Source organism: Arachis stenosperma, chromosome 1 (assembly GCF_014773155.1).
Source record: "Arachis stenosperma cultivar V10309 chromosome 1, arast.V10309.gnm1.PFL2, whole genome shotgun sequence".
In the NCBI taxonomy this organism is placed as follows: Eukaryota; Viridiplantae; Streptophyta; class Magnoliopsida; order Fabales; family Fabaceae; genus Arachis; species Arachis stenosperma.
Genome location: NC_080377.1, coordinates 37,433,621 through 37,459,456, shown reverse-complemented (window position 1 = coordinate 37,459,456; position 25,836 = coordinate 37,433,621). Strand labels below are relative to the sequence as shown.

At 33.0% G+C, this 25,836-nt stretch overlaps 1 protein-coding gene and 1 pseudogene across 1 annotated transcript; both read right to left on the bottom strand.

Moving 5' to 3' along the window:
- Positions 1-2,782: 2,782 nt before the first annotated feature.
- LOC130966495 (uncharacterized) lies at positions 2,783-8,604 on the bottom strand. The gene is made up of 3 exons (XM_057891308.1): positions 8,026-8,604; positions 5,667-5,896; positions 2,783-3,286 (listed from the first exon to the last, which is right to left on the bottom strand). Exons 1-3 carry the CDS (start codon positions 8,363-8,365, stop codon positions 3,008-3,010), a joined length of 849 nt encoding a protein of 282 aa, XP_057747291.1. The 5' UTR covers positions 8,366-8,604; the 3' UTR covers positions 2,783-3,007.
- Positions 8,605-11,793: 3,189 nt separating this feature from the next.
- LOC130982557 (uncharacterized) lies at positions 11,794-19,124 on the bottom strand (annotated as a pseudogene).
- Positions 19,125-25,836: the final 6,712 nt, after the last annotated feature.

Here is a 25,836-nt window from a genome sequence, read left to right as displayed (position 1 = left end):
GGAACAGAGAAGATTTGAGAATTTCTTTTCTGAGGAATAATGAGGGCCGCTTGGAAGTGATCAGTTCTGATAATGGAATTATAGCAGTTGGGTGCTCTTCGCTTATTGTTTGGAACCTTGTGTGGTCAGGTAAGACGCATTGCTGATTTCACTATTGATTTTTCAAATATCTCTGCCTTAAATTATATGTTGGTCAATATATACAAGATTAAGTTTTTAGATACACAGTCTTAGTATGCAACCTATTCATCAGTTAATGGTCATTGGGATAGATATGTTCCGTGTCACCACCTTATGCGCAGGTTCTTCATCCTAAATATGTTGCCATGAATGGTATCATATATAGCTTGAATTGGAATAATCATCTTGCTACCAAGCCGCATTATATTGTGCGATATTCCATAGAGATTAATGAGTTTGGCTACATTGAGATAGTGTTTTTATGTTTTCAGGAGTTTTTGGTTCAAAAGTAGTAAGAATCAAAACCTTTTCATAAGAAAAACACAAGTATAACAAAAGCGTAGCCTAAAGAACAAAAGTGTTCCCTAAGAAAAAAAGAAATGAAGCAACCAAGCAGGCACGCAAGGCACATGCCCCGCGGACAAGGGCTCACGCCCGGTGACCTCCCTCTTCGCTCCAGCACGCCTGGCGGCCTAGGCCCCATGCCTGGCAGATCTCCTTCCTGGAAGGTGAATTTTGAACTTTTGCTCAATTTTTTCTAATACAAACCCGACTTAAACATAATTACAACTCTCAAAAAGTAACAATTAAGACCTAAGCTTAATCATCTACATCATTAGAAGCCATAATCACATCCAAAATATTGAAGACTCTAGAAAATTAGTTATTAATTCTTTCCAAAAATATAAAGAATTTGGTTTGTTATTAGGATTTGATTTGAATTATTGTTTTGAATTTGAAATTGAAGTTAGTAAGTAATTATCTTATCTTTCTCTCCCAGAAATAAGATTAAGAGAGTTTGAATTCTAGAATTTAGGATATAAATAAGTGAACCTTGTTCATAAAGAAGGACATTCAGTTCCTCCGCTTAGTTTCTTTTCATGATTTCTTTCATTTTTCATGGGTAACTAATCCTCTGTCAAATGGTTAATTAGGAGCTCTGTTTATGTTTTTTATGAATTATTAATCTATATTTATTTTATTTTGAAATTTTTCATTGATCTATTTCATGATTGAGATATTCGTTCTTCATTCGGATTTGTTGTATCGAAAAATATGCTAATTTCTTTTGAATTCTTTTATTATAATTGAAAATTTTGATATTAAATTAAAGCTTGAAAATTTTTTCACATGACTCTTTGAATTCGGCTAGAAATAGTGGTTCAATTAGTGTGCGATATATACATGATTTTCAATCACTCTAATTTTGAATAAGTGCATATAATTCGGATTATAACAACTTTTGGAAATTGTGTTTTCTTCCAAGATTTAATTGGATGAGACTAGCTTGAATACGTGACATATAATTCGACCACTACTTTTAAATCTTATTTGAATCTAAATAAATTTTTGTGCTTAACCTCTTTAATTATTTAACTGACAACTATTTAATTAAAGAGAAACTGAGGAACTAAAATTGGAAATCAGTTACTAAAGATTTGTCATGAAAGATATTTGCATACCTCAAAATAAGTAAACAAGGTTTGATCTTTCTAAGAGCATAAGCATTTTAGAAATTCTTAACTCTCACCATCATTGTCTTCTCTCAAATCAACATTCAAGTTCTCTATCTGTAAACATTCAAGTATTCAAGTTTTAAGTTCTCAACAAGACTCAATCTTACCCTCTTCATCGAGGTTCTTTTAATTTAATTAGATATTTAATATGATATTTGCTTGCTCATCATGATATTACTTGAACAATCCGGTTCACTTACTAGTATCCATGAGCTTCAATTTTTACTCATCAAATTTTTGGCGTCGTTATCGGATATTAATTAAGATTGACAACATAACATTCAGTTAAATCCTAATTTAAATCTTGTTTAATTTCTTTTCTTTTCTTTTCTTCTGTTCACGTTTAGTTTCTTTATTTTCTTTTCTTCCATTCTACGTTCTTTTTCCTTTTATCAGGTTTTTTTTCTTTTTTTTAATTTCTTTGAGTTTACGCTTCTTTTCTTACGTTATTTTTCTTTTTTATTTCTGTTAGCTGCTTTATCTTTTTCATTCCTTTAATTCTCGTCTATCACAAGGTGAAGGTGTGTTTGATCTTTTCTTATTTGTGTATACAAGGAATGATGGAGCTAGACGTTGTGGATAAAATGTTAGCAAATAATAAACGTATGATGCAACGACTTTTCTTCTTCATAAAACAAATGGAACAAAGGCAGGAGAAGCCATTGAGAATTTGAGATATTCTCCCAAACCATGAAATTACTCTTTTAATTACTCTTTTCCTGAATGGAGGAGCTACCCAACTCCTAATTGGAAAAATCAAGGACAAGGATATTTCAACTGTCCATGCCAACAGCAAAACAATTGTGTGGAATGTCAAGTCCCTCAAGAGTTAGCATCTCTTGAGCTTATTGTGGAAAAATTATCACACTCAACTACCATTTTATTCAACAAACCCAAGAATTCATGGAAAAAACAAGAACAAACATTAAAAACCGAGATATGTTTTTAACCAAACTTATCTATACACTACCTGTTTCAGATATACCTTAGAATATTATGTTTGTCTACATAATTTAAAATTCCTGAATTTGTCACTCTATTAAGCAATTATTATATAAGTTTTCTATGATGAAATTGTTTGGAGGTGACACTTGAAAAGCTGCTATATATTATACCCTTCCCTGCATTTACATTTGTTGTAACACCAGAATTTGCTGGGATTTTAAGTTGACAGATTTATTATATCAAATGACAAAAATGGCATAATTTTACAGCTTTTTTAAGTATTATTTTATTCTCCTCCTCAAAAAATAAAAAACTTCATAAACAATCTCATAGGAAACTTCATCCCAAACTTTGCCATACAATAATCATAAAGATGAATAAATAGGTACACCCGGTAAGGTTGTCCCGGCATCAACAATAAAATTGTTGCCGGTCACATAATCAGAAGAATCATGAACTAAGTAACGAACAAGTGTTGTTAATGCTGGATCCGAAGTGCCGTATGTCCTCAAAGGTACGGTTTTCATGGCCACTTGATTCAGCCAATCTTTCTCCATTAATTTTTCAGTAATCTCAGATTTGAAAAGCCCAGGTGATATAGAATTCACTCTGATTTTATGTACTCCTAATTCCAATGCCATAACCTATCAATATAAGAGAAAACAAAAATATACCGTTGTTTTAGAATTGCATAAAGTTAGTATAATTAAACAAAAGAAGTTGCTTTTTATATATGTGAATATAAAAGAAGTGCATAAATAATGAAAAAAAGGAAAAGCTAGCTTTGAAAAAGTAAGTCAATTTTCTAGTCAAGATTACTTTTCATATATTTGTCTAAATTTTTGTGAATAATTTAAATTTAAAAATTATTTTTAGCTTTAAATTTATTTAATATAAAGTAATTTAAATTACAAATTATTTGTCAAAATTTCTACCGAAAGGGAATTCGGACACTTGCTTGCATGGCAGATAAAAAGCTAGTCAATTAGAAAAAGGATACATGGAGACCTGAAATAGTTGTTAAAGTATGAACAGAGTTTTTCATGATTCTAAACATCTTCGAACTGGAGTGTTCTCAAATTACTTTTAGTTTTCATATGGTATAAAATTTTAGTATGAATAATACTGGCTTAAATAAGTGTTTATTTTTATATAATGCATTTTCTTTAAAGATTATTTTTGTTCTTCTGGTTTTGATCTTTAAATATTTGATTTTTTATTTTTAATTTTATTTGTTAGTTTGTTCTATTAAATGATATAACAAGTTATATATTAATGTGAGTGTTTTGTTACGTGATCATATTTTAGCTAGTTACATCCATATTTAACTTACTATATCCCTATTTAATAAAGTAAATTAATGAGAAAATTAAAACTTTAATTTAAAATTATTTAAAACCAATAAAAAATAGTACACCAAAACCAAAATGATTATATTTTGAACATTTTTATTATTTTAGAAAAATAATATTTTAAGTTATTAATATTTTTATTTTAAATAAAATAATTAAATAATATATAAACAATTAATTTTTTTTAAAGAAAACGTTAAAAGAATTTAATAGAAAATGTAATATTTTTTAAAATGCAAGAGAAGAAAGTAGATAACAATTAGGATAATTCTTTAATGAAAAAGTATGAGTGAAGAAAATAAAAAATAGTGTGTACAGTCTATTTTTAAGAATTAATAAAAATAAATGACATATTTTGAGAGGTGCTTGTGTTTGTGCTTTTTAAATTTATGTTTGGTAAAGTTTTTTAAAGAGATATTTGTACTTTTTAAAAGCATAAGTTCCTTATTTTGTATTTGATAAATAAAAAAGATCATGTACTTATGCTTACCGTCTTTAAAAGATCGAAATATTTTTAAAGGCATCTAACGTGAAATTTTTTAAAATTGATTTGTACTTTTTAAAATTTAAAAATCTAATATAATTTCATATATTAACTAATTTTTAAATTTTAAAAATTATTTTATTAAATATAATTTTTGTTATTTGTATTTATTAAAAATAATTTTTTAATTTATCAAACATAAATATTATATTTTTACAAAAATAATTTTTTAAAAATTAATTTTTATAAATTAATTTTAAAAAATAAAAACTTTACCAAATTAAGGAAAGCCTGTTTTTTACCAAACGGTTTTTCAGGTCAACCGTTAAAGCTTTCCAACATGTCTATCAGGATGGCAGCAATTGGGTAATGCAACAAAGACAATTATCTCTTAGGAAACTGAAAATTAACTACTCCATATCATACATTTCTTAACTATTACATATTTAACGTGACTAGACATAGAAAAGTTACACTTAAATAATCATTTGAACATTATTCATGATTAGGAACCACCATAATTAGCAATTTAGCATAGATACTTGTAAAAATAATCTTGATTTTCTGTGGTAGCCTTTGACCGTGTATCAAAATTCAAGAAAAAGCTTCTCTTCCTTTTATTTGGTGCCTCTCTTTAACAGCCAATGTTAATTTTAGGGGGAAAAATATTTAATATGGGTTAAAATATAATATTTTCAAGTATATTGTCTTTTTTTATTTTTTTTATCAAATTTCAATTTAAAAATATTTTAAATTTTTTAATTTTCCAAAAATAAAAATCAAAAGATCTAATTTCAGTTTAAAAATATTTTTTTTTTGAAAAACGAAAATTAGAAGGCTCAATTTCTCTCTTTTTTTTTCTTTTTAAATTGATGGGTGCGATTTCTTCACACCACTGTCAAAAGCTCAAAGAAATTGAAGGCACAAATTTCTACCTCCAAATTATTGTGATACAGACATTTGATGATTGATGATTGAAGAAAGCGTCTCTATCATACATACATAGTTGCACAATATCAAAATTATTTTGCATTAATTTTAAGATGAACATGTAATGTAGTAATTATTTTTAATAAAGTGATAACGCATAATTAAACATTTGAATAAATCATATTAACATTCGCAATAAAAGTGTATAAAATTTAAATTCTTTAAAATAAATTGCACGTCAAATAATATTTTATTTACCTTGGTGAGCATATTGACGCCTGCCTTTGAAGAAGCATAGGCAACACCCCCCGGCAACTGACCTCTGTTGTCACCAGCAATTGATGAGATATTGATGATCGATCCTTTTATCTTAGCAGCACGCATGCGTAGGCATACATATTTTGACACTAACCACGTCCCAGTTACGTTAGTTTTGAACACTTGATTCCATTCCTCCTCAGGTAATTCCCAAGCCGGTTTCACATTTCCTACGCACAACAAAAGTAAGAAAACAGAGCAAATTATTATTATGGCTAGAAATCAATCATTTCACTTACTCTTTAATATCAATTATTTCTTCATTTTTTTATGTTTAGAATATTATGATCTCTCAACAAACCATCAATAAAAGACAAAAATATTTAGAAGGCAGTAAAAGTTAGTCTAAACTCTAAAGTAGTCTAATTTTTTATTTTATATTTATTAATTATTTTTTAAATAAATAAATAATTTTAAATATAATAAACATATAATTATAAGATGTTAAGTTAAATAAAATGATTTTATTTTATTCTCTTCCTAACTGTGTTATTGTCTCGATATCATTACTTTTCATGGGCTTATATAGCAACTTGTTGCAGTACTTGCATATGCATTATTGGCGGCTATAATAATTCATTAATTCGGGTGCAGCAGATGAGTCCAAAAACACCTCAATCTAATCTTAATCATTGAAGCAGAAGCAAGACTTACTAATTGTTTGAAAAAAAATTGTGCATATTTTTAATATTTTATTTGGTCTTAAATAATGATATTTATAGATCGAATTTTATCTGTATATTTATATTTTAAATTTACGTATTTATTTAAATTTGATTCAAAAATTGCGTTCCAATCACATACTAGTAGGATTATAGATTTTATGTAGGTATTCGCATATCCGATTCGCATATCCACGGATCCGTAAAAATAAATAAATAAATAAATAAATATTTTTTTATGTTTTATTTTGAATAATAATTATCATATATATTGTATTATTTAAAAAATATATTTAATATTATTTTAAAAGTAAACATATTTAAAAGAATAGAAAAAAAGAATTTTATTGATATTTTTTAATAAAAATAAGTATTAAAAAATATTTTTATGTTTCGCGACTATATCCGATATCCAATCCGATTCGCAAATCTGCAGATTGGATCAGATCTAAGTTTAAAATCTGCGGATCCGATCTAATTATTTTAATGCAGATCGGATCGAAATTTTGATCGTATCCGATTCGATCAGAACCGCATTCATTCCTAATTTTAAATAAATGTTTATTAAAAATATAGATTTTTTTTATTAGTAACTTCGTTAAATAAATGTGCAAATAAGTAGAAATTCAAATAGGAAGAAGAATATAAGTGTTTGAAAAAAAGATCAAACTAATATTGTATAAATAATTTAATTTATTTGAAATTAAAATTATTTCAATCATTTCTTTAATTTATATATACTTAAATAAAATATAGTAATAGAATTTCATCGATATGTATGACCAATTTCATTTTCATTCTTCTTCTTTCACAGACACAAAAAAAGGAAAAAAATATATTTAATTAGTTAATTTTTTTTAAATATGAAATTGAAGACACAAAAAATAGTATGTTTTATGCATTTAATATTTTAAAAATTTAATAAAAGTAAAGAAAAAACTTAATATTTTTATTAAATTTTGTGTAAAGTATTATTTCTATCAAAAAAAGATTTAGAATATTAATAAACCTATCTATGGCTATGAATAAATGAAATTAATTTTTATATCTATAAAAGATAAAAAATTATTATTTTTATCTATGAAAATTTAAAAAATTGACAAATTTATACATAATAAAATCTTTTAAAGAATGCTAGAAGGCAATCAAAGTTTATTGTTCTTCACCATCAATTAGCGGTTATCATTATTTAGAAGTATAAGATAAAATATTTTGTTGAATTATTAGATTAAAAAAAAACTAAAATAATTGAATCCAATATCAAATAATGGCTACAAATAATAATTTTTTATGGCTCTAAGATTTTTTTAAATTTCTATGTAAAAAGAATAGTAAAATTTTTTTTATTGAAAATCTTGATATTTTTCGAGGTAATTGTGAGGCTTTTAGGATTTTTTTGAGAGGTTGAATTCCAACCTCAAAATCGGGACTCCCTCCACCATTGTAAATGGCTCAAAGTTTAGCTCAACACGAGGACAAGCCTTAAGCCTTTGATACTTGTGTAGGTTAAAAAAGACGCATGTATAGTAAAAAATCATATTTTTATTTATTTATTTATTTAAAAAAAAAGCATATCTGATTCTTCAATCTTCATAGAACAAGGTTTTGACCTCAAAATTCAGTGATGTTCCAATTACCTCTAAGACCAGCGTTGTTGATCAACGCATCAATATGGCCAAATGCATTCCACGCCTTCTCCACGTACTTCTCGATGGTGGCGCCGTCGGCGGTCACGTCAAGCTCCGCTGCAGCTGCTCGGAGGGCCCCGTCGTCACTGCCTCTACCCAGGGGCGTCGTCATTCTGTTGATCTCGTCACAAAGGGATTTCAGCCGATCAACGCGGCGAGCTGCCGCGACAATCCGGCAGCCCGCACGAGCAAGATCGAGGCAGAAGTCACGGCCGAGGCCTGATGAGGCGCCGGTGACCATAACAACTTTTCCCGCAAGGTAGTTCCATGGCTCTAGTTGTGACGCCATTAATAAGTTCGGGGCTTCAATTGAATCTGTGGTGAAGAAAGATAAGGGTGAGCAGAGCAGACTCAGCAAGGCAGCAAGGCAAGGGCAGAGGATCAGCTTTGAGGCAGAGGCAGGGGAGCAGATTTGCAGGGTTGGCGGTTGCAGCGAGGCCGGGGCTGTGGCGTAGCTGTCGTGACAGAAGAGAAGGTGACTTTGTGGCTTGTGGGTGGAAGCTCTGACTTCTGAGAAGAGAGGAGAGTGAGTTATATTTAAAGGGGGATGCTTCCATAAAGATGCGTAAAACGTCTTTTTGTAAAGACATTTACGTGTCGAATTATTATTGGACGTATTAATGAACCGGTTATTTTTGAATTTTTTAACAAATTAGAATAAAACCGATTTTTTTTATAACAATAACAATAAACCAAATTTTTTTAAGAATTTAATTGTATTTTTAAATTTTTAGGGATTTAAATGTTCGAAAAACAAAAAAGTCAGGAATATAATTGTCTTTTTATTAAAAAATTTAAAGATATTCGGTTTAAATAGTATAATTCGATTGGATCAAATCGAATATAATAATTATAATGCAGACAATTGGGTTTATTATTATTGCTATAATAAACCGATTTTGTTCTGGTTTATTTTTATTAACCGGTTCAATAATAATGTCCAATAATAACATGACATGTGTAAACGTCTTTAAGAAAAGACATTTTTAATGTCTTTATTAAAGTGGTCTCCATATTTAAAAAGTGGCACTCCCTGATTTTGTGATTTGTAATCATTAATTAGTTATCATTAATATTTTTAATAATTTAAAATTACATTTAATAAAAATGCTGATTTTGTTATTTGTAATTATTAAGTACTCATTTTTTTTGCTATTAAATATAAGCTAAATTTTAATAAAAATACTAATTTTCTAAACTTTTTTACAATTAAAAAAATATATGTAATTTATATTTATATTTATCAAAATTTTGACAAATAAATTAGTTTATTCTGAATAAATATTGGCTAAAATTTTAAAAAATTGCTAGGTTAATTTTTTGTATATAAAAAGATATTGATATCTTTGTTAAAAATAAAATTATTTAGCATAATTACATATAAGTAGAGATTGGAGAGTCAACAAGAAAAATGCATATTAAACACGTGTCATCATCCTAGCAATGCGTATACTTCAAATATTAATATTCAACCAAAACACTATTTTCATCTCTATATTAAAAATAATTTTTGAAATTGCTACCTCCAAAATTGTTTGAAATATAATATTAGTAGCGTATTAAAAAAGCAAAATAATAATCATAAGTCAACAAGCCAGCGGTTTGGTTGGTAGCAACTACCAGTACCACATGGAATTTAAATGGAAGTTGTCAGAGAAACAACGCAGTAATGGCTGCTAGGAGAAGTCCGTCTTTCAAATTGGAGGTTTCTCGGTTCTCACTTGACTTGCCCAGAAACCTCTAAGCTAAGTAATGGCATTGAAATGGACCTATGATTAAGAAAGGAATGTTAAATGTAAAATATTATTAGTGCTAATAAAACAAGACTTCTTTTCCTTGTTATTTTTTTTCTTTTATAAGCTATTTTTTTAACATTTTATATACACTAGATATTTAAGAGTATCTATTCTAGTCCATTTACAAAATACCTTTTTTGGTTTATTTTCCCTTTTTCATTTACCCATTAGAGCCAGAGGTATTAGATTGACCAAAACATTTTCAATTACATGTGATATTGGCTTGATAAAAATTATTTTATCGGGCTTCAAATAATTTATCAAATTCGAAATTTATTGGCTAAACCTTTAATTGCACTACAAATTTTTGCCCAATAAAATTTAATAGGACGATTTAAAATTTTTTAAATCTAATTTAAATTAAAAAAGTAATTGATAAACCCTTTTTATTTTTATATTTATTAGAAGAATTTACACGAAAATTGATTTAAATAACGAAAATTATATAATAAACAGAAAACCTGCACGTATGCGCGAGACATACACTAGCATGCTAAGTAACTAACTATATCAGGATTATACGAGAGAGAATGTTTAATATCTAACATACTCCGATCTAATAATAACTCTAAGAAATAACAGGTTAATCAACTATAGGTTATCACAATATTTCTGCAGTGTCCACTATATGGGCATCATAGAGGCAATTGTAGCTGTTACACATTTTCCTCACAATTTCTTCATCGTAGTGTAACCACAACCATAACCACGACCGCCACTGCGTTTACAATTTAAACCATGCGATGCGCTCAACATTGGTGAGGGTATAAATTCTTTGCTTCCATATAATTAAGGGAACAAAAGAACGAAGCAATCCGGAGATTTTTCTTTTTCATCCTAGACAGATCAGAATATCTTGGTTAATTAGATGTGAACTCCATATAACATGAGCAGACTTCAAATTTACAGTATATAATCATATATGAAGCACCACAAAAAAATTAGCCAAGTTAAACAGAACAAACTCTTATTATTTGGTAATGAAAAAAGAATAAATACAATTTCATGCTTACCCGCTAGTAGTTGTTTGGAAGGAGAGAATCTGAAGAAAGCTCCAATTTACAAATCGCCATCAGTTAATAGCAAGTGTTGTAACTATTATCTACCACCAATTCGTCCTGAAGCCTGATACAGTTTTGTGAATATATCTAATTGCTATTGACACTTCAGGCTGGCTGGATAACCTCAAATATGGTCATATCATCAATAGCCGTCAAGAATAGATGAATTTTAATTAATCTTCCTTTCATTGTATTTGAACCAAATTTTGCATCTTTGATTATACTTTTGGTTCAATTGTACCAAGACCTTGTTTCTCGACAGCATCCTGTAGGTCAACAACATCCATGGATATCGAAGAAATGTTATAGCTCAGCTTCTTTTCTGCAAGAAATTATTCCAGGAACATCATTGAACCCATTCTGATGGGTTTCAGTGTTTCGGAGTTGCTGTTTCCGACGAGACATCTAAGACTGGGGGATCCACATCCATTGCATATTCTTTGCAGCCTTATCTAAATTGGGTTCTTTATCCTTATCATCGCACAAAGCACCATTTTCAGAAGCTGAAACCTCATTCAATTTAGTAGCGAAAGCTTTCTCTCGGAACTCATTACTTGTAAAATTCTCATCGGTAAAACACAATATAGGAGGGGAAATATATATTGACGATGGATCAACATCCATGTCAGCAAGTAGACTGTCTTCTCTAACCCTCTCAGATGGGATTTCATTTTCATTGCTGCCACAATCTACAACTTGATCAGCAATTTTGAGTCCATCATCAGAGTCATCACCATCACGAGATATATCATCATTGATTATAAGCTGTTTATTATCTACCGTCGGATCTTGATTACATGAGACTACTTTTGATGTCTCTAAGCAGATATCAACAACTACTCTTTCTCATTAGGATCCACAACAGTTGCAATACTTTCTTTATCAAGCAGGGTGTTTAACTGTCTGAACAGAAACTGCCAAGGAGACTGCATGATCGCGAATAGAGTCATAGGGTGGGCAATGCAGCATGTTCTTTAGAGCCTTCTGATACCAAAAAAAGCCAACAGAAGGCGGAATGGACCCTCTCTTTCGATAGATGCTAATAACTTTCAGGACATGCTCACAGAGGTTCCCAACTTGTGCCCAACTACATTATATACGCTAAACATTGAACCGGGATTGTGGACAACATAAGCTTTTTCTGGATTATCCTGATCAGTAACCTTGGCACACCCATCTTCCAATAGGACATCAGTATCTGGAATTTTCAGTGCCTTGCGCCATGATGTCAAACCACTTATCCATTCATTTTTCCAATAGCGAGCAAAATCATCTTTTCCGGAGTACTCATCAAGCCAGAAATAAGAATGGACTTTCGTACCCAACTTGTCAACCAACCAATCAGCTCGCTGAAAAACACTGTTGTCCTTCTCATTGAACAGTCTGATCTTCAGTTGATTGTGATAAAATTCCACTGCTGCTCAACTTTCCTGGCTAGCAAGCGGCAAAGCTTTAAGCGCATTGATCCAAGCTCCTACATCAACGGGACAAAATTTCAACGGCATCAACTTCATATATATAAATACCCATAAAAAGATAAATGCAAATAGGTATCAAGTCCATCATAATTAGATGTTTTTCCCATTCTATAAAACAACATAGCCTTTCAAGACTATTATATTTGGTGATTGTAAGTCATCATGACAATATAATGGCTCATTATGTTGGTATACGTTGGCAAATCTTCACCAGAATAATAATGAATGTTATTATTTAGGAGGGGGAAGAACTTAACATCTTGATTGAAATACACTCTCCCAATCTATGCACCGTTCTAAAAAAGCATTTGTAACCAAGACACACAACATAACTAATTATGTATTCAATAAACTATTATATATGTATTGAGAAAAAAGTATCAAGAGTTATACTTTCCTTTTCTTTTCTTTTTATAGGAAGAAAATTAGTATAATACTAAATTACAAACAGAACAACTTTAAAATGATCGTCAACTTTTATTTACAATTACAAATTAAAAGAGAACTTCTGATAAATATGTGGAGTTATCTTTTTATAACATTCTACAGGATAAAAAGGGAAAATTACAAATAGATAGGAGGAACAGATATCCCTTTTATAAGAAAAGGAACATGAGAAAAGAGTATCAAAACCACATGTGCTAAAAACTAAAATGTAGCAGAAACACACTGCCACAAAGTCTGGCTTCTTTTCTTTTGATCTTTTCTCAAAACCCACAAAGTTGTCAATGGGAACTGACCTAATGTTGTTGAACACACCGTACACTTAGCAAAAATACCAAACAATGTCTTCAAAAAATTCATGCAAAATTTTGGACAAGTGTCAAGCAATTGCCTATAAAACTATACTTGAAATAGATGCTGATCTTTACTAATCTGTGGGCATAAGGGTAATGAAAATGAAGCACAATGATAACTGGTTGTGAGCATAATATTATTTCTCAATTTCATTAAAAAACAAAAAAGCATTCCATGATATAGGTAGATACTACTAACCCATTCTAGGATACCATGTAGCCTTGAAATAGTCCATAAAATTGGATTCATCAATAAAGTCTTCAATGAAATCTTCGAAGAGTGACATGGTCCCTTGAAGGCGGCAAATATTATCCACAATCCACTCAAGTTGTTTGGATATCTTTACTTGCATATCAATTTCCAAACTCCTCACTATGTTTTTATGCCATAGATGACGAACCCTCCAGAAACTTATCAATACAGAGCACTGAAAAACATCTCTGGCAAATACACAGAATATAGTAATTGTTATTTGAGAATGTAGTTTCATAGTTTGGATTCACAATGCAAAATAGATTTCTATATCAAATATTTGAACCAGTCATCATGCTCAAATATTAAAACCATGTAAGGACCAGTCCATATCTTATGACATGGATAAAGGACTCTTAATATACAAATCAAATTCAATTATTTTAAAAAATAATCATCCTCAAGTAAAATAATAGTTTTACTCTTGGATTCTTGGGTTTGAAAGAAAAGAGACACAAGAAGATGTCACTAGAAATCCTAAACCAAGAAGCATCAGTATAAAAAATATTCAGTACATTCTGTAAAAACATTTCAAACATTATTGACTTCAAATGATTCATGTCTACATAAAGGAAATTATAAATGAAGCCATCCTACTTTTGACATTAGAAATTTAGAATCTTGAAATTGTAGTAGAAATCGACAATATTCTTTATAAATCTTACATATTTTACAATATTAGCTTCATTGATAACTTGCACTAACCTGATTGCCAGGATATCATAAAGCGGATCATCTACTATAAAGCCCACCAATCTCCAGTTAGGATCTTTTGTGTGAACTCGAGTGTAAAGAGCCCTCATCCATCAATGTGCATCTAAGCTCGAAAACCTTGGAGCTATTATCCAAGCCACTGGAATGGCCTTCTTGTCACAGTTAAACACAAGAAGACTGTGAATGGGGTACTGGACAAAATAATCAATGTGTTTGCTATTAGCTTTTTGTTGAAACAACAGGAAACAAATATGTTCCATGGTTACTTAAAATCTATGATGCACAAAATACAAACTGACTTTTTTAAATGTTTTTTATACCAATTTTAAATATATAAATCATTTTAGATAACTTTTTGCATTAATAATTAATAATAACTAGTATTTCTAAACTCCTTTCAAGCATAGTCAAGAATAAAGTTGGACACGCTAACACGTAATCATATTTGAGCGTGTCCAAATGTGTTCAAAGAAATAACTTTTAATTCTTATTAAGACACGGTTGGACATGCGTGCCCGACGAGTGTTAAACAAGTATCGTGTCTAAAATATATCCGACGTGTGTAAATACTGCAATTCAACAAAGTGTTAGTGCTTCATATATTGAAATCAAGGAAAAGGAAAGAAAAAGACCTTTAATTTGTTTGTACCAAATCTTGAATCTGAGGCAAGCGAAGCTCGATTCCCAAATTCAATCATTTGCTGCAACTGCCACTCAATTTGAATCCCCAAAGTAAATGGATCTGAATCAGAAAAATCTTCATAGAAGAAAACATGACTTTGGTGGCTTTCAACCCACATCTTGATGCTAACAGCATCATCATCATCCAGTTCATATGTAGATCAACGGATCGCCCTCTCCTGTCACCGAACATATCGGTGGGTCAAAAGGTCATCACGGTTACTAGGACATCCCTGTCTCTCAGCCGATTCATTGTGCCTCTGCATAATAGTCTCCACAGAGACTCCAACATATAGGAGAGATAAAACACGAAGTCGAAGATCTTCCGAGATATATGGGGCATACATTGCACGTGTTCCAGCAGCCTTTTTGTCTTGTGGACCATGGCATGGCAAACCCTTTTTATCCACATGTTTATCATCATTATATATGATCAAGGCAACTGAAGGTTCAGCTATGAGGCGTTTCACAATAAAGTGACAGGTGCAACCTCTCTTAGTATTTGGCCGACCAGTATTTTTCTTCTTTGTAGCATATGTAGTCCGACTTGGTCGTACAACGCCACCTTTTCTGTGGTCATCGGGACCAAAGGAACACCAATACCTGCATTGACATAGTATAAAAATTCACATTGCAGTGGAATACAGGAAGCAATAGAAACAAATAGTGGACACTAAATGAAGTGTTTACAACTTACAGGATATACTCTAGTATAGCATCAACCTTTGGCTTGAGAGGCATTGATGGACGACGTGACGCCTTGTGGCAACATGAAATCTTGTTGGACATTCTTTATTATTTGATTCACCTCTCACAAAATCATCAGCTCTGGCAAATGGAATTAGAGCAACTCTATCTAGTTTATCATGCCAACCTTCCACTTTCGACCATACTAGGTCAGCAGAAGAGAACTCCAATGTGGGAGGATTTTGGACGGGAAGCGACAAAATTGCATCCCATCTGGCCATTAATGTAGATGAGACTGAAAAGACACAACCAAGTGACTTCACATTTTTGTCCAATCTGCAAAGAATTAGAAGCACAATTAAAGGCATTATCATAATGTAAGTGTATATCAGCAACAATCACCGGTGGGGTACAACCTACAAGTATGCGTGTGTTTCTATAAAAATTTGACAAACTTTATATAATAAAATAGAAAACACATCAATTTCAGCATTAAACAAGTCTAAATAGTTTATTGATGATGATGGCAGTCAGCAGCCACATGCTCGTTCAAATAATAATGCTTGATCTTTCTCCAAAATTTCAGCAGACCATAACAATCAGCCAGCATGAGAGAAATAACAGGCCACAACAATAGCAAAAAGAAATGCGGAAAATGCAATAACGTTAAAGCAGAAAATCAGAATTTCAATTCTCAGTTTCTCAAATACTATCTCTTAGCTGGGCAATGGACAGCAGAAGGAATATCGATAAAATATTCAAAATTTAATTTAAAATCATTATTACAAATTTATAATATATTTTTTAAAAATTCCCTGTCTACAAACACATCATAAACCATGCTTCAATAGGTCATCCCTCCAACTATGTGGTTGGCTTGTTCTTGATGATGCGTTGTCAATCTAGTTATTGTGCCTTTCTATTGTTTTCTCTTTTGTTTGGTTATTTATTTTTCTCTCCTCTTATTAAAAAAGAAAAAAGAAAAAAAGATTTCACATTTTATAAAATAACTAAAAATTATACAGGGCACATGATGTTATCCTAAGGAACCAAATGATTTGATATAATACAACAGTAGGGGTGTCCGCGGATCGGATCGGATATCGCCGAAAATTCGATCCGATCCGCACAATTTTCATCGGATCGGATCGGATATAATATCCGCTTTTTTAGTGCCGGATCGGATCGGATATCAGATATATCCGCATAATTAAACCTATTTTTTTAATCATATTTCTATGTAAAAAAATTCAATAAAAATATTTCTTTCATACTTTTAAACTTATTTATTCCTAAAATATTTTTAATCAAACTCTTTCTAAATAACAAAAATAAAATAATACAATATATGAATAATAATTACTAACTAAAACATATAAACAAGTAAATAATAATACCAAACATATATATTTATTGATTTTTAATTATTATTGTGCGGATCTGCGGATCGGATACGCGGATATAGAGCAGATATCTGCGATCCGATCTGCAAAGGGTGCGGATCGGATCCGATCCGATCAATTTGCGGATCGGATTATATCCGCAATTTTCGGATCGGATGCGGATATTTACCGCGGATCTGTGGATACGATCCGATCCATGGACACCCCTATACAACAGAAATGCCTCATGCTTACGAAAAGTTCGAGGTAAATCTACACTAATGCAAGTCATATCATTGTTGTAGCCATTGCTGAAGTTGGTGTCATGATGGTTAGCACCACCTTGGTGACCCTTGTGAATTGTGACGCTCTATTTATATAGAGGGGAAATAACTAAAGTACCTCTGGCACTTGCACACTTAAGCCAGCCCCAACAAGAACAATTAGTAAACCAGACTTCATAGGTAGCAAACAGCAAATTGCACATCTTACACTACACCACCACCATCACCAAAAAGTCTCGCTAAAAAAAATAATTACAGAAAAAAAACATACTGACAAGCACATTAGCCATCACAAGTTCTCCTTTTTTTTTTGGAATAAAAGTATGGAATTTTGAGGGGTCGAAAATAGAAATAATGCATATATGAATACCTAGCCCATGAACAAGAAACACAACTTATCAAAGCAACAACACAACACACCATCAATACCCTTTCCATTAGGGAAATTCTAAAGCCAAAGTTCTATATTTTCAGAAAATGACACAAGACACCATACAAAGTACCATCGTTTGAAATAAGAGGAAGAGAAAAAAAATAACAAATATTTGGGTAAAATAAAACAAGAGACTTAAGTTCCAGAAAGAGAAAAGGACAACTAATAGAACATGAAGAACGAGAACGCATACCTAAGTTTCTAAAGGAGGCGGTGTTCGTTGCGGTACAGGCAGCAGAGTTTGCAGGCGGCGGCGGAGTCTGGTAGTGGATAGAACAGCGGCAGTGTGCGGAGACGAAGCAAATAGTTGGAGAGAGAGTACAGCGGTAGCGAGAGAGAGTGGGTGAGTAGAGAGCAGGAGAACAGACGGCGACGAGTTGAAAGGTTGCAGGGTTGCAGCTCCAATAGAGAGAGACTATATAGCAACATCGACGACGGAGATAGAATACATAGCAGAAGCCGCAGTGAAGAGAAAGAAGTGGCCGCCGTTCGAATGTTTGATGCAGAAGAAGAAGAAGGGGAATTCGGCAGTTAGGGATGTAGCTGCCCTGTTTACTGTTTGCTCCTACTCACATGGCCGCTTTCTTAAAGGTAGTCTCTTAAAAATAATTAATAGAGTAATTATCCAAATCGAGGTTTTTAGAATCGGACTCTTGAGTCCTCTAATTTTTGAAATACACAAAAACCTCTTCAAGTTTAATTCTGATAAATAAATCACTCTTTCACCTTGTTTTTTATTCAATAACAAAGGAAAAAATGACACAGCGGCCTGAACTAATACACTTGGCAGTCAGTTATCCATATGTGCAAACAAGATGGATAAATAAATTAGTCTCTGGCAATAGGGTTTCAAAACTGACTCACCTTTCTCTCTATGTTCGACTTTAGAAGTAGGTGTTACAGTCCCAGACCCAGGTTGTTCATCCCAAATCTTCTTTTCACCACTTCTCTTCGCATATCCAATAAGTGCTTCCAACACCTTCGCAATTCCGGCAGCCACGATAGCCATCTTTTTTTCCGGAAGAATCCGCCATTATCAGCGAGAATTACTGCCTAAGATACACAGCAAATTAGAAAAGAAAAAGAAAGGGGCAGCAGAGTAGGGTTACACTAAAGACCCAACCTCAAATCCAAAGAGCAATGGTGGTGTTGTTGATCAAGAGAAGCAGTCAAATAGATGTCAACAGAGGAGGATGCAGTGTCATCGGTGTCGGCTTTCTCCCAGTCCCCTTCCCACTCGCCAGCAACAGCAGACATGTCGCAATCTGGTGGTCCTCCTTCCCCTTCTTGCGGTGGTGGTCTGATGATCCCTTGCCAATGGCGCTCTGGGTGGCAGTGCATGCGATCGAAGAGATCCTTCCAGGATCATAACCTCTTGCTGCACTCTGTGTAAGGACGGGTGATCTTTGGGGCCTCACAGAGAAGGGTGCGTCAGTTTGAAACCGTAAGCCCAATGATTAATGTTTCTTGTTTGTACAAATTTTTTTTTTGGTGACTTTGTTTGTACAATTTTTTTTGGTGACTTTGTACAATTGTACACCTAAATAATTGACTAAGTCTCCATGTGAGTTTTTTTTTATTTGTTATTGGGAGAAAAATAAGACTAAAGATTAATGTCTGTCAAAATTAAAGTTAAGAAACTAAAATTTTCCATCTTAAAATTTCCAGCAATTAAATTTGGTAATTACTCTAATAATAATAATAATAATAATAATAATAATAATAATAATAATGGTTTATTTGTTTTGTGCCAAAAGATACATTTTAAGTTTATAAACTAAAAAAATTATTAAAAATATAAAAAATTTAAGGAATTGATTGGTTTGTGAAAATATTTTCTATTTAACAAATACTTTCATACGCGCGTAAAACAAGACACTTAGGTATTATGTTATTATTGGACGTATTAATGAACCAATTATTTTTTAATTTCTTAATAAATCAAAATAAAACTAATTTTCTATAACAATAACAATAAACCTAATTGTTATCAGACTTGATTGAACCGACTAATTTACATGACCCACTGGATCATTTTTTGTTTTTTTTTTCACTTTTTGTTCCACAAACGACGTCTTTGACATCTCTAAGGTAGCGTTTGTTTTGAAGTACTGAGACAGAGACTGAGAGATTGACAGTATCGTGTTTGTTGGTTCAGAGACTGGTACTAAAATTTCTGTCTCTGTCTCCAAAATTTCAGTATTTCAGTACCTCCAGAAAGTAGGGACACAGGGACTGAAATTTTTAGAGATGGAAACTGAAACTTTAATAACATTTTATACCTAAAATACTTTCATTTCAATTAATTAATTTCAATTTTACCCTTTTGTGTAAATTAAATTAGAGTTTTATTCTTGTTTCAATTTCTGTCTCCCATTTTGCACCAAACAGAATATTGAGATTTATTCAATCTCTGTCTCTTAGTCTCTGTCTCTCAGTCTCAGTCTTTCTGTCTCTGTCTCTTCACCAAACGCTACCAAGCGTGCGTTTGGTTGATGTCCCAGGACACTAAAAATATGGACACGGTGGCACATGTCCACCGTTTATTTGTTGAGACATAAATTTATGATGGACACGGTGGTACACAAGTATACACAAAATACATGTTTTTAGTGTCTTTCCATTGAGTTGAGACATTGAGACACAACTTATAAGGCGCAAAATTTTACATTTTTATCCTTTCTTTTTTTTAAATTCCAACTATGTCCCTAATTAATCTAACCCTAATTCCCCTTTTTCTCTTTTATTATCTTCTCTATTCTGTGTTTCTAACCCCAAAATCCTTCCAACTTCCACGTTCCTTCCTCCATCCTCCCTCTTCCATGGCTGTGTCCCTCCTCCACACCACCCCATAGCCATTGCCTCTCCTCTCTTTCTCATCTCCTTCTCTCTCTTTTCGTATCGCCACACTCATCACTCTGCTTCTCTTTCCATTGTTTTTCCCCTCCATACCGTTGCTCCGGGCCGCCACCATTGACGCTCCTTCTTTCTTCTGCCTCCACTTCTCTCTTTCTCTCTTCACACAGTGGCGCGTATTATTACCATGAGTTATCTTCTTCGGTCATATTTATTGTCTACATTCATCAGGTGTTGCTCAGATCTGTTCGTCTCCACTATTACTTGAATCAATTTCATTAAGAAAGGCGAAAAAAATCAAGAAAGCCCAAAATAGTAGTCGGTTATTTTTGAGATTTGTCTTCTCATTTTTGTTCTTTTTTTATTTATTTCAACCTATTTCAGTTTTTTTTAATGAAAAAATTGAATTGCTGAGATGATGAATAAATAAAAGTTGAAGATAGTATTTTGCGATGAAGTTAAAAAATTGCAGGTGGCACTGGTGGTGGTAGAAAGCTATGGTGGCGGCAGGGTTAATGTTGGTGGAAGATGATGGTAGAGAGTTAATAAGGATAAAATGGACATTTGAATTAAATTTTTGTGTCTTGTACATTGATGCCAAACATGTTAAAAAATTTGTGTCTATCTGTGTCTATGTCTTTTGGTATAGTTATGTCTGTGTCTATATGTTCTGAAGACAGTAACCAAACGAAGCCTAAACTCTCACATTCCTCCCTCAACGTCACTAGACTGAACCTGGAGCTCTCTCATCCCTGTCACTGCTGTCGCACCCAAACTCCCTCCCTCTCTCGGCTCCGGTCTCTCTCACTGTCTCCGGTGTCGCCATCAAGCTTGTAGTCATTCTCTCAGATCAGGTATCTCTCACGGTCTCGCGCGCCTTTCCTGTCGTCGTCGTCGGCGGCAGAAGTAGCATGTCCCGGCACTTCCTCCTCCCCAGCAGCAACTCTCGTCGTCAGCAACTCTCACCATCAGCTTCCTTCACGCAACCAGAAGCTGGTCTCAATTTGGTAAATTTCAACAAATTCTCCTGTTCTTTCCTTTTTTGTTTTGTTGCTGCCTTTGATTTTATTGCTGCAAATATCAATGAATTAGTCACTTTGTTACTAAAAATAATCACTGACATGAATTTGTTGCTGATCACGAGCCTTGAATAATTTGTTGATGAAAATTTACTGAGCTAGTTTTTTTTGTTGCTGAAGAATCAATGAGATAAATTTGTTATTGATAACATTCACTGAATTTTGAATTTGTTATTGTTCTACTCAAATAATTACTTAGCTAAATCTTTTCATTGCTGAAAATCATCACTGAATTCAATTTTTTAGTGAAATTTATATTGCTCAATGTGTTGTTTATCCAATTCATAATTATTAATTTATAGTTTTCTAAAATGACAATCTACATTTTAGAGTTTGTTACTGCACAAGCATGATTTAGGATAATAAACTTGCTTATTTGTTTGGTTAAAATAAGCTTCTTTTGTGTTCATCTAATTAGAAATTATTGTTGATCTTGGGTATATGACAATTATGTGTAAATTCTTTTTGAAGATGTCTAGCTCTCAGCATTATGGCATTCTGTCCTGCTTCCCTTTTGTGATTTTGTAATTATATCAATAATATCAACATGTAATAAATGTTGGCACCGAAGTAAGTTTCCCCTTATATCTGATGTGTCCATATATGTAGTTAGAAAGCCTTTGATATCTTAGTTTTGCCCTTTTGCTGAATGACTGTTGATATTTAAGTTTTGTCAATTTGAATGCACAAGGGTCCTTTTTGGTTTTTAATGATATGCTTTTTTCATTGAAGAACAAATGCACAATGGTGCTTGTAGGGTATTGTAAGGTTAAGTTGTAAGTTGAATTATTGCTGCTGTTAAGATTTCAAATGTATTGAAATTTAAAGGATTTGTAGTTTACAAACATCCTATTTGAATTGCCATTGCTATTGCTTAGTCAAAACTGTGCTTGACATAAAGATGCTACAAGTAGGAGTATTGCTTTGATATGTTGATATTTCATAAATCATGCATGCAAACTGCATCAACCAGTAAAAGGAAATATATCATAGTTATATGGCATCTCTTTTTAACATATGCAATTTAAGTGTATTAAAGGCAAACTGCAAAAACTATAACAAAACTATTATGAAAGACTTAAATTTAGTCACTTCTCTATACTCTGTGCACAGTTTATGATGGACTGATAGTTCTTGATGACATCTTTTGATCCACATAATTGGAAAAAATTTGATCGTTGTTATTCTATTTTATAGTCTAGTGATTCAATACATACAAAAGTACACAGAAAAACTGAATGCAACATATTATAAGTTCGTTTACTTCACATAATTTCTTTTTTATTATTTGTTTTATGTCACTTGATAGTTGTGTGCAAGAATATATATTCTTGCATAATATAAATTAAATGATATTTTACCAAACAATGGTATGGTCCCTTATTTTTTTAATCTTTTTTAAATAATTTGTAATTTAATGAGACAATAACTATAACTTAAAATTCTGGTTGATTATCAATGAAATTTACAATGACTTTTGTTATTTATTGGGATTGCCTTTTGTTATTTATTACCTTTTGTTTATTTCATCTCATTAGGATGCAATGAAAGTTGATTTTGAACCACTTAGTTCACAAGACAATGTTGAAGATTCCATAATGACTAGTGTGGAAGAGAATGTGAATTGCACTTGTGATTGCGGTGGCAGCAGTAGGAAGTGCGTTTTTGTGATGGCCGATGATATTATAAACCAAATATTTGAAACATCGGATGCAGATTATAACTTGTATGTAAGTTATGCGAGGTGTGTCGGGTTTGGAGTTCGCAAGGGTGATACACCGTGTGGAAAAGATGGAACACAGCGTAGAAGGAATTTTTTTTTTTGCAACAAGGAAGGAAAGTGAGCCGAGAAATACATCTCTACTTCGAATAGGAAAAGGGAGCATAAAGTGTTAACTCGTACTAGTTGTGAAACCTTGCTTGCGGTGTACTTTGACACGAAAACTTCGACTTGGAGGGTTAAAAAATTAGTTGAGAAGCACAACCATGATCTTATCCCACAATGCTTGGTACACCTAATTCCAAACCACCGAGAGTTGACTGAAGCACACAAAGCTCAGGTGAACACCATGCATGATAATGGTCTTCCAACCTCTAAAATAATGGGACTCATGGTAGGCTAAGCCAGTGGGTATGCTAAAGTTGGATTCACAAAGAAGGACTTAGATAATCACATTCAAAGAACTCGTCACGCAAAGCTCATTGATGGGGATTCCAATGCGACAATAAGCTATCTACTTGGAAAAGCCAAAAAGGTGGGCAAGTGCTTACTTGAGGGATAAATTCTGTGCTGGATTTAGAACAACATCAAGGTGTGAGGTGATAAACAACTTCATCAAGAGGTTTATTGGCATTCGCCAAAGTCTTCTAGAGTTGGTCTAAATTCTTGAAGATGCTCTTAGGCACTACAGAAACAATGAATTAGTTTCTCAATTTAAGATGGTGTATGGGGATCCCATTTTAACTACTGGGGTAGAAGCATTGGAGCTTTGTGCTGCAAATTTTTACACAAAGGAGATTCTTGCAAAAGTAAAAAAGGAGATTCAAGGACTGGTCGCATTAGATATAATTAATGAGAAAAACATATCTACTACTATTGTATTAAAGTTAAGGAGTGTAAAAAGAGGCAACATATATACAACGTACTTTATGATTGTAATACTGAGAATATGGAGTGTGAATGTAATCCATGGAATAGTAAACCTTGCAGCCACATTGGTGCGCGAAATTGTGAACAATACTTTTCACAACTCTCATAATCCCCGGTCATGAACTCCAAAAACTTGGTGGTTCAATTCCATGGCATTACACAACTTCGCACAACTAACCAGCAAGTGCACTGGGTCGTCCAAGTAATACCTTACGTGAGTAAGGTCGATCCCACGGAGATTGTTAGCATTGAAGTAAGCTATGGTCATCTTGTAAATCTTAGTCAGGCAAACTCAAATGGATATGGTGATGAACGAAAATATAAAAGATAAAGATAGTGATACTTATGTAATTCATTGGTAGGAACTTCAGATAAGCGCATGAAGATGCCTTCCCTTCCGTCTCTCTGCTTTCCTACTGCCTTCATCCAATCCTTCTTACTCCTTTCCATGGCAAGCTCGTGTAGGGTTTCACTGTTGTCAGCAGCTACCTCCCATCCTCTCAGTGAAAATACGTCCCTGATGCTCTGTCACAGCATAGGCTAATCATCTGTCGGTTCTCGTTCAGGCCGGAATAATATCCATTGATACTTTTGCGTCTGTCACTAACGCCCTAGCCTGCTAGGAGTTTGAAGCACGTCACAGTCATTCAATCATTGAATCCTACTCAGAATACCACAGACAAGGTTAGACCTTCCGGATTCTCTTGAATGCCGCCATCAGTTCTTGCCTATACCACGAAGACTCTGATCTCACGGAATGGTTGGCTCGTTTGTCAGGCGAGCACTCGGTTGTCAGGCGATCAACCATGCATCGTGCAATCAGGAATCCAAGAGATATTCACTAAGCCTCAGATGCGTGTAGAACAAGAGTGGTTGTCAGTCACCTTGTTCATGGGTGAGAATGGTGATGGACGTCAATCATCACCTTCATCAAGTTGAAGAACAAGTGATATCTTGGACAAAGAACAAGCGGAATTGAATAGAAGAACAATAGTAGTTGCATTAATACTCGAGGTACAGCAGAGCTCCATACCTTAATCTATGGTGTGTAGAAACCCCACCGTTGAAAATACATAAGAACAAGGTCTAGGCATGGCCGAATGGCCAGCCTCCCAAAGTGATCAAAAGGTCTCTAGAGAAAGGTTCCAAAGATCCGAAGATTCTTAATGCAATAGTAAAAGGTCCTACTTATAGAAAAACTAGTAACCTAAGGTGTACAGAAATGAGTAAATGACATAAAAATCCACTTCCGGGCCCACTTGGTGTGTGCTTGGGCTGAGCAATGAAGCATTTTCGTGTAGAGACTCTTCTTGGAGTTAAACGCCAGCTTTGGTGCCAGTTTGGGCGTTTAACTCCCATTTGGGTGCCAGTTCCGGCGTTTAACGCTGGAATTTCTTGAGGTGACTTTGAACGCCGGTTTGGGCCATCAAATCTTGGGCAAAGTATAGACTATTATATATTGCTGGAAAGTCCAGGATGTCTACTTTCCAACGCCGTTGAGAGCGCGCCAATTGGGCTTCTGTAGCTCCAGAAAATCCACTTCGAGTGCAGGGAGGTCAGAATCCAACAGCATCTGCAGTCCTTTTGAGTCTCTGGATCAGATTTTTGC

What these genes read in the sequence shown, in the direction of transcription:
- LOC130966495 (XM_057891308.1), bottom strand. Translation starts at nt 8,365, where the DNA reads ATGGCGTCACAACTAGAGCCATGGAACTACCTTGCGGGAAAAGTTGTT. An exon ending in CAACAACGCTGGTCTTAGAG is followed by an intron (nt 5,897 to 8,025) that starts GTAATTGGAACA and finishes TGTTGTGCGTAG; the next exon opens with GAAATGTGAAACCGGCTTGG. An exon ending in GCGTCAATATGCTCACCAAG is followed by an intron (nt 3,287 to 5,666) that starts GTAAATAAAATA and finishes TTATATTGATAG; the next exon opens with GTTATGGCATTGGAATTAGG.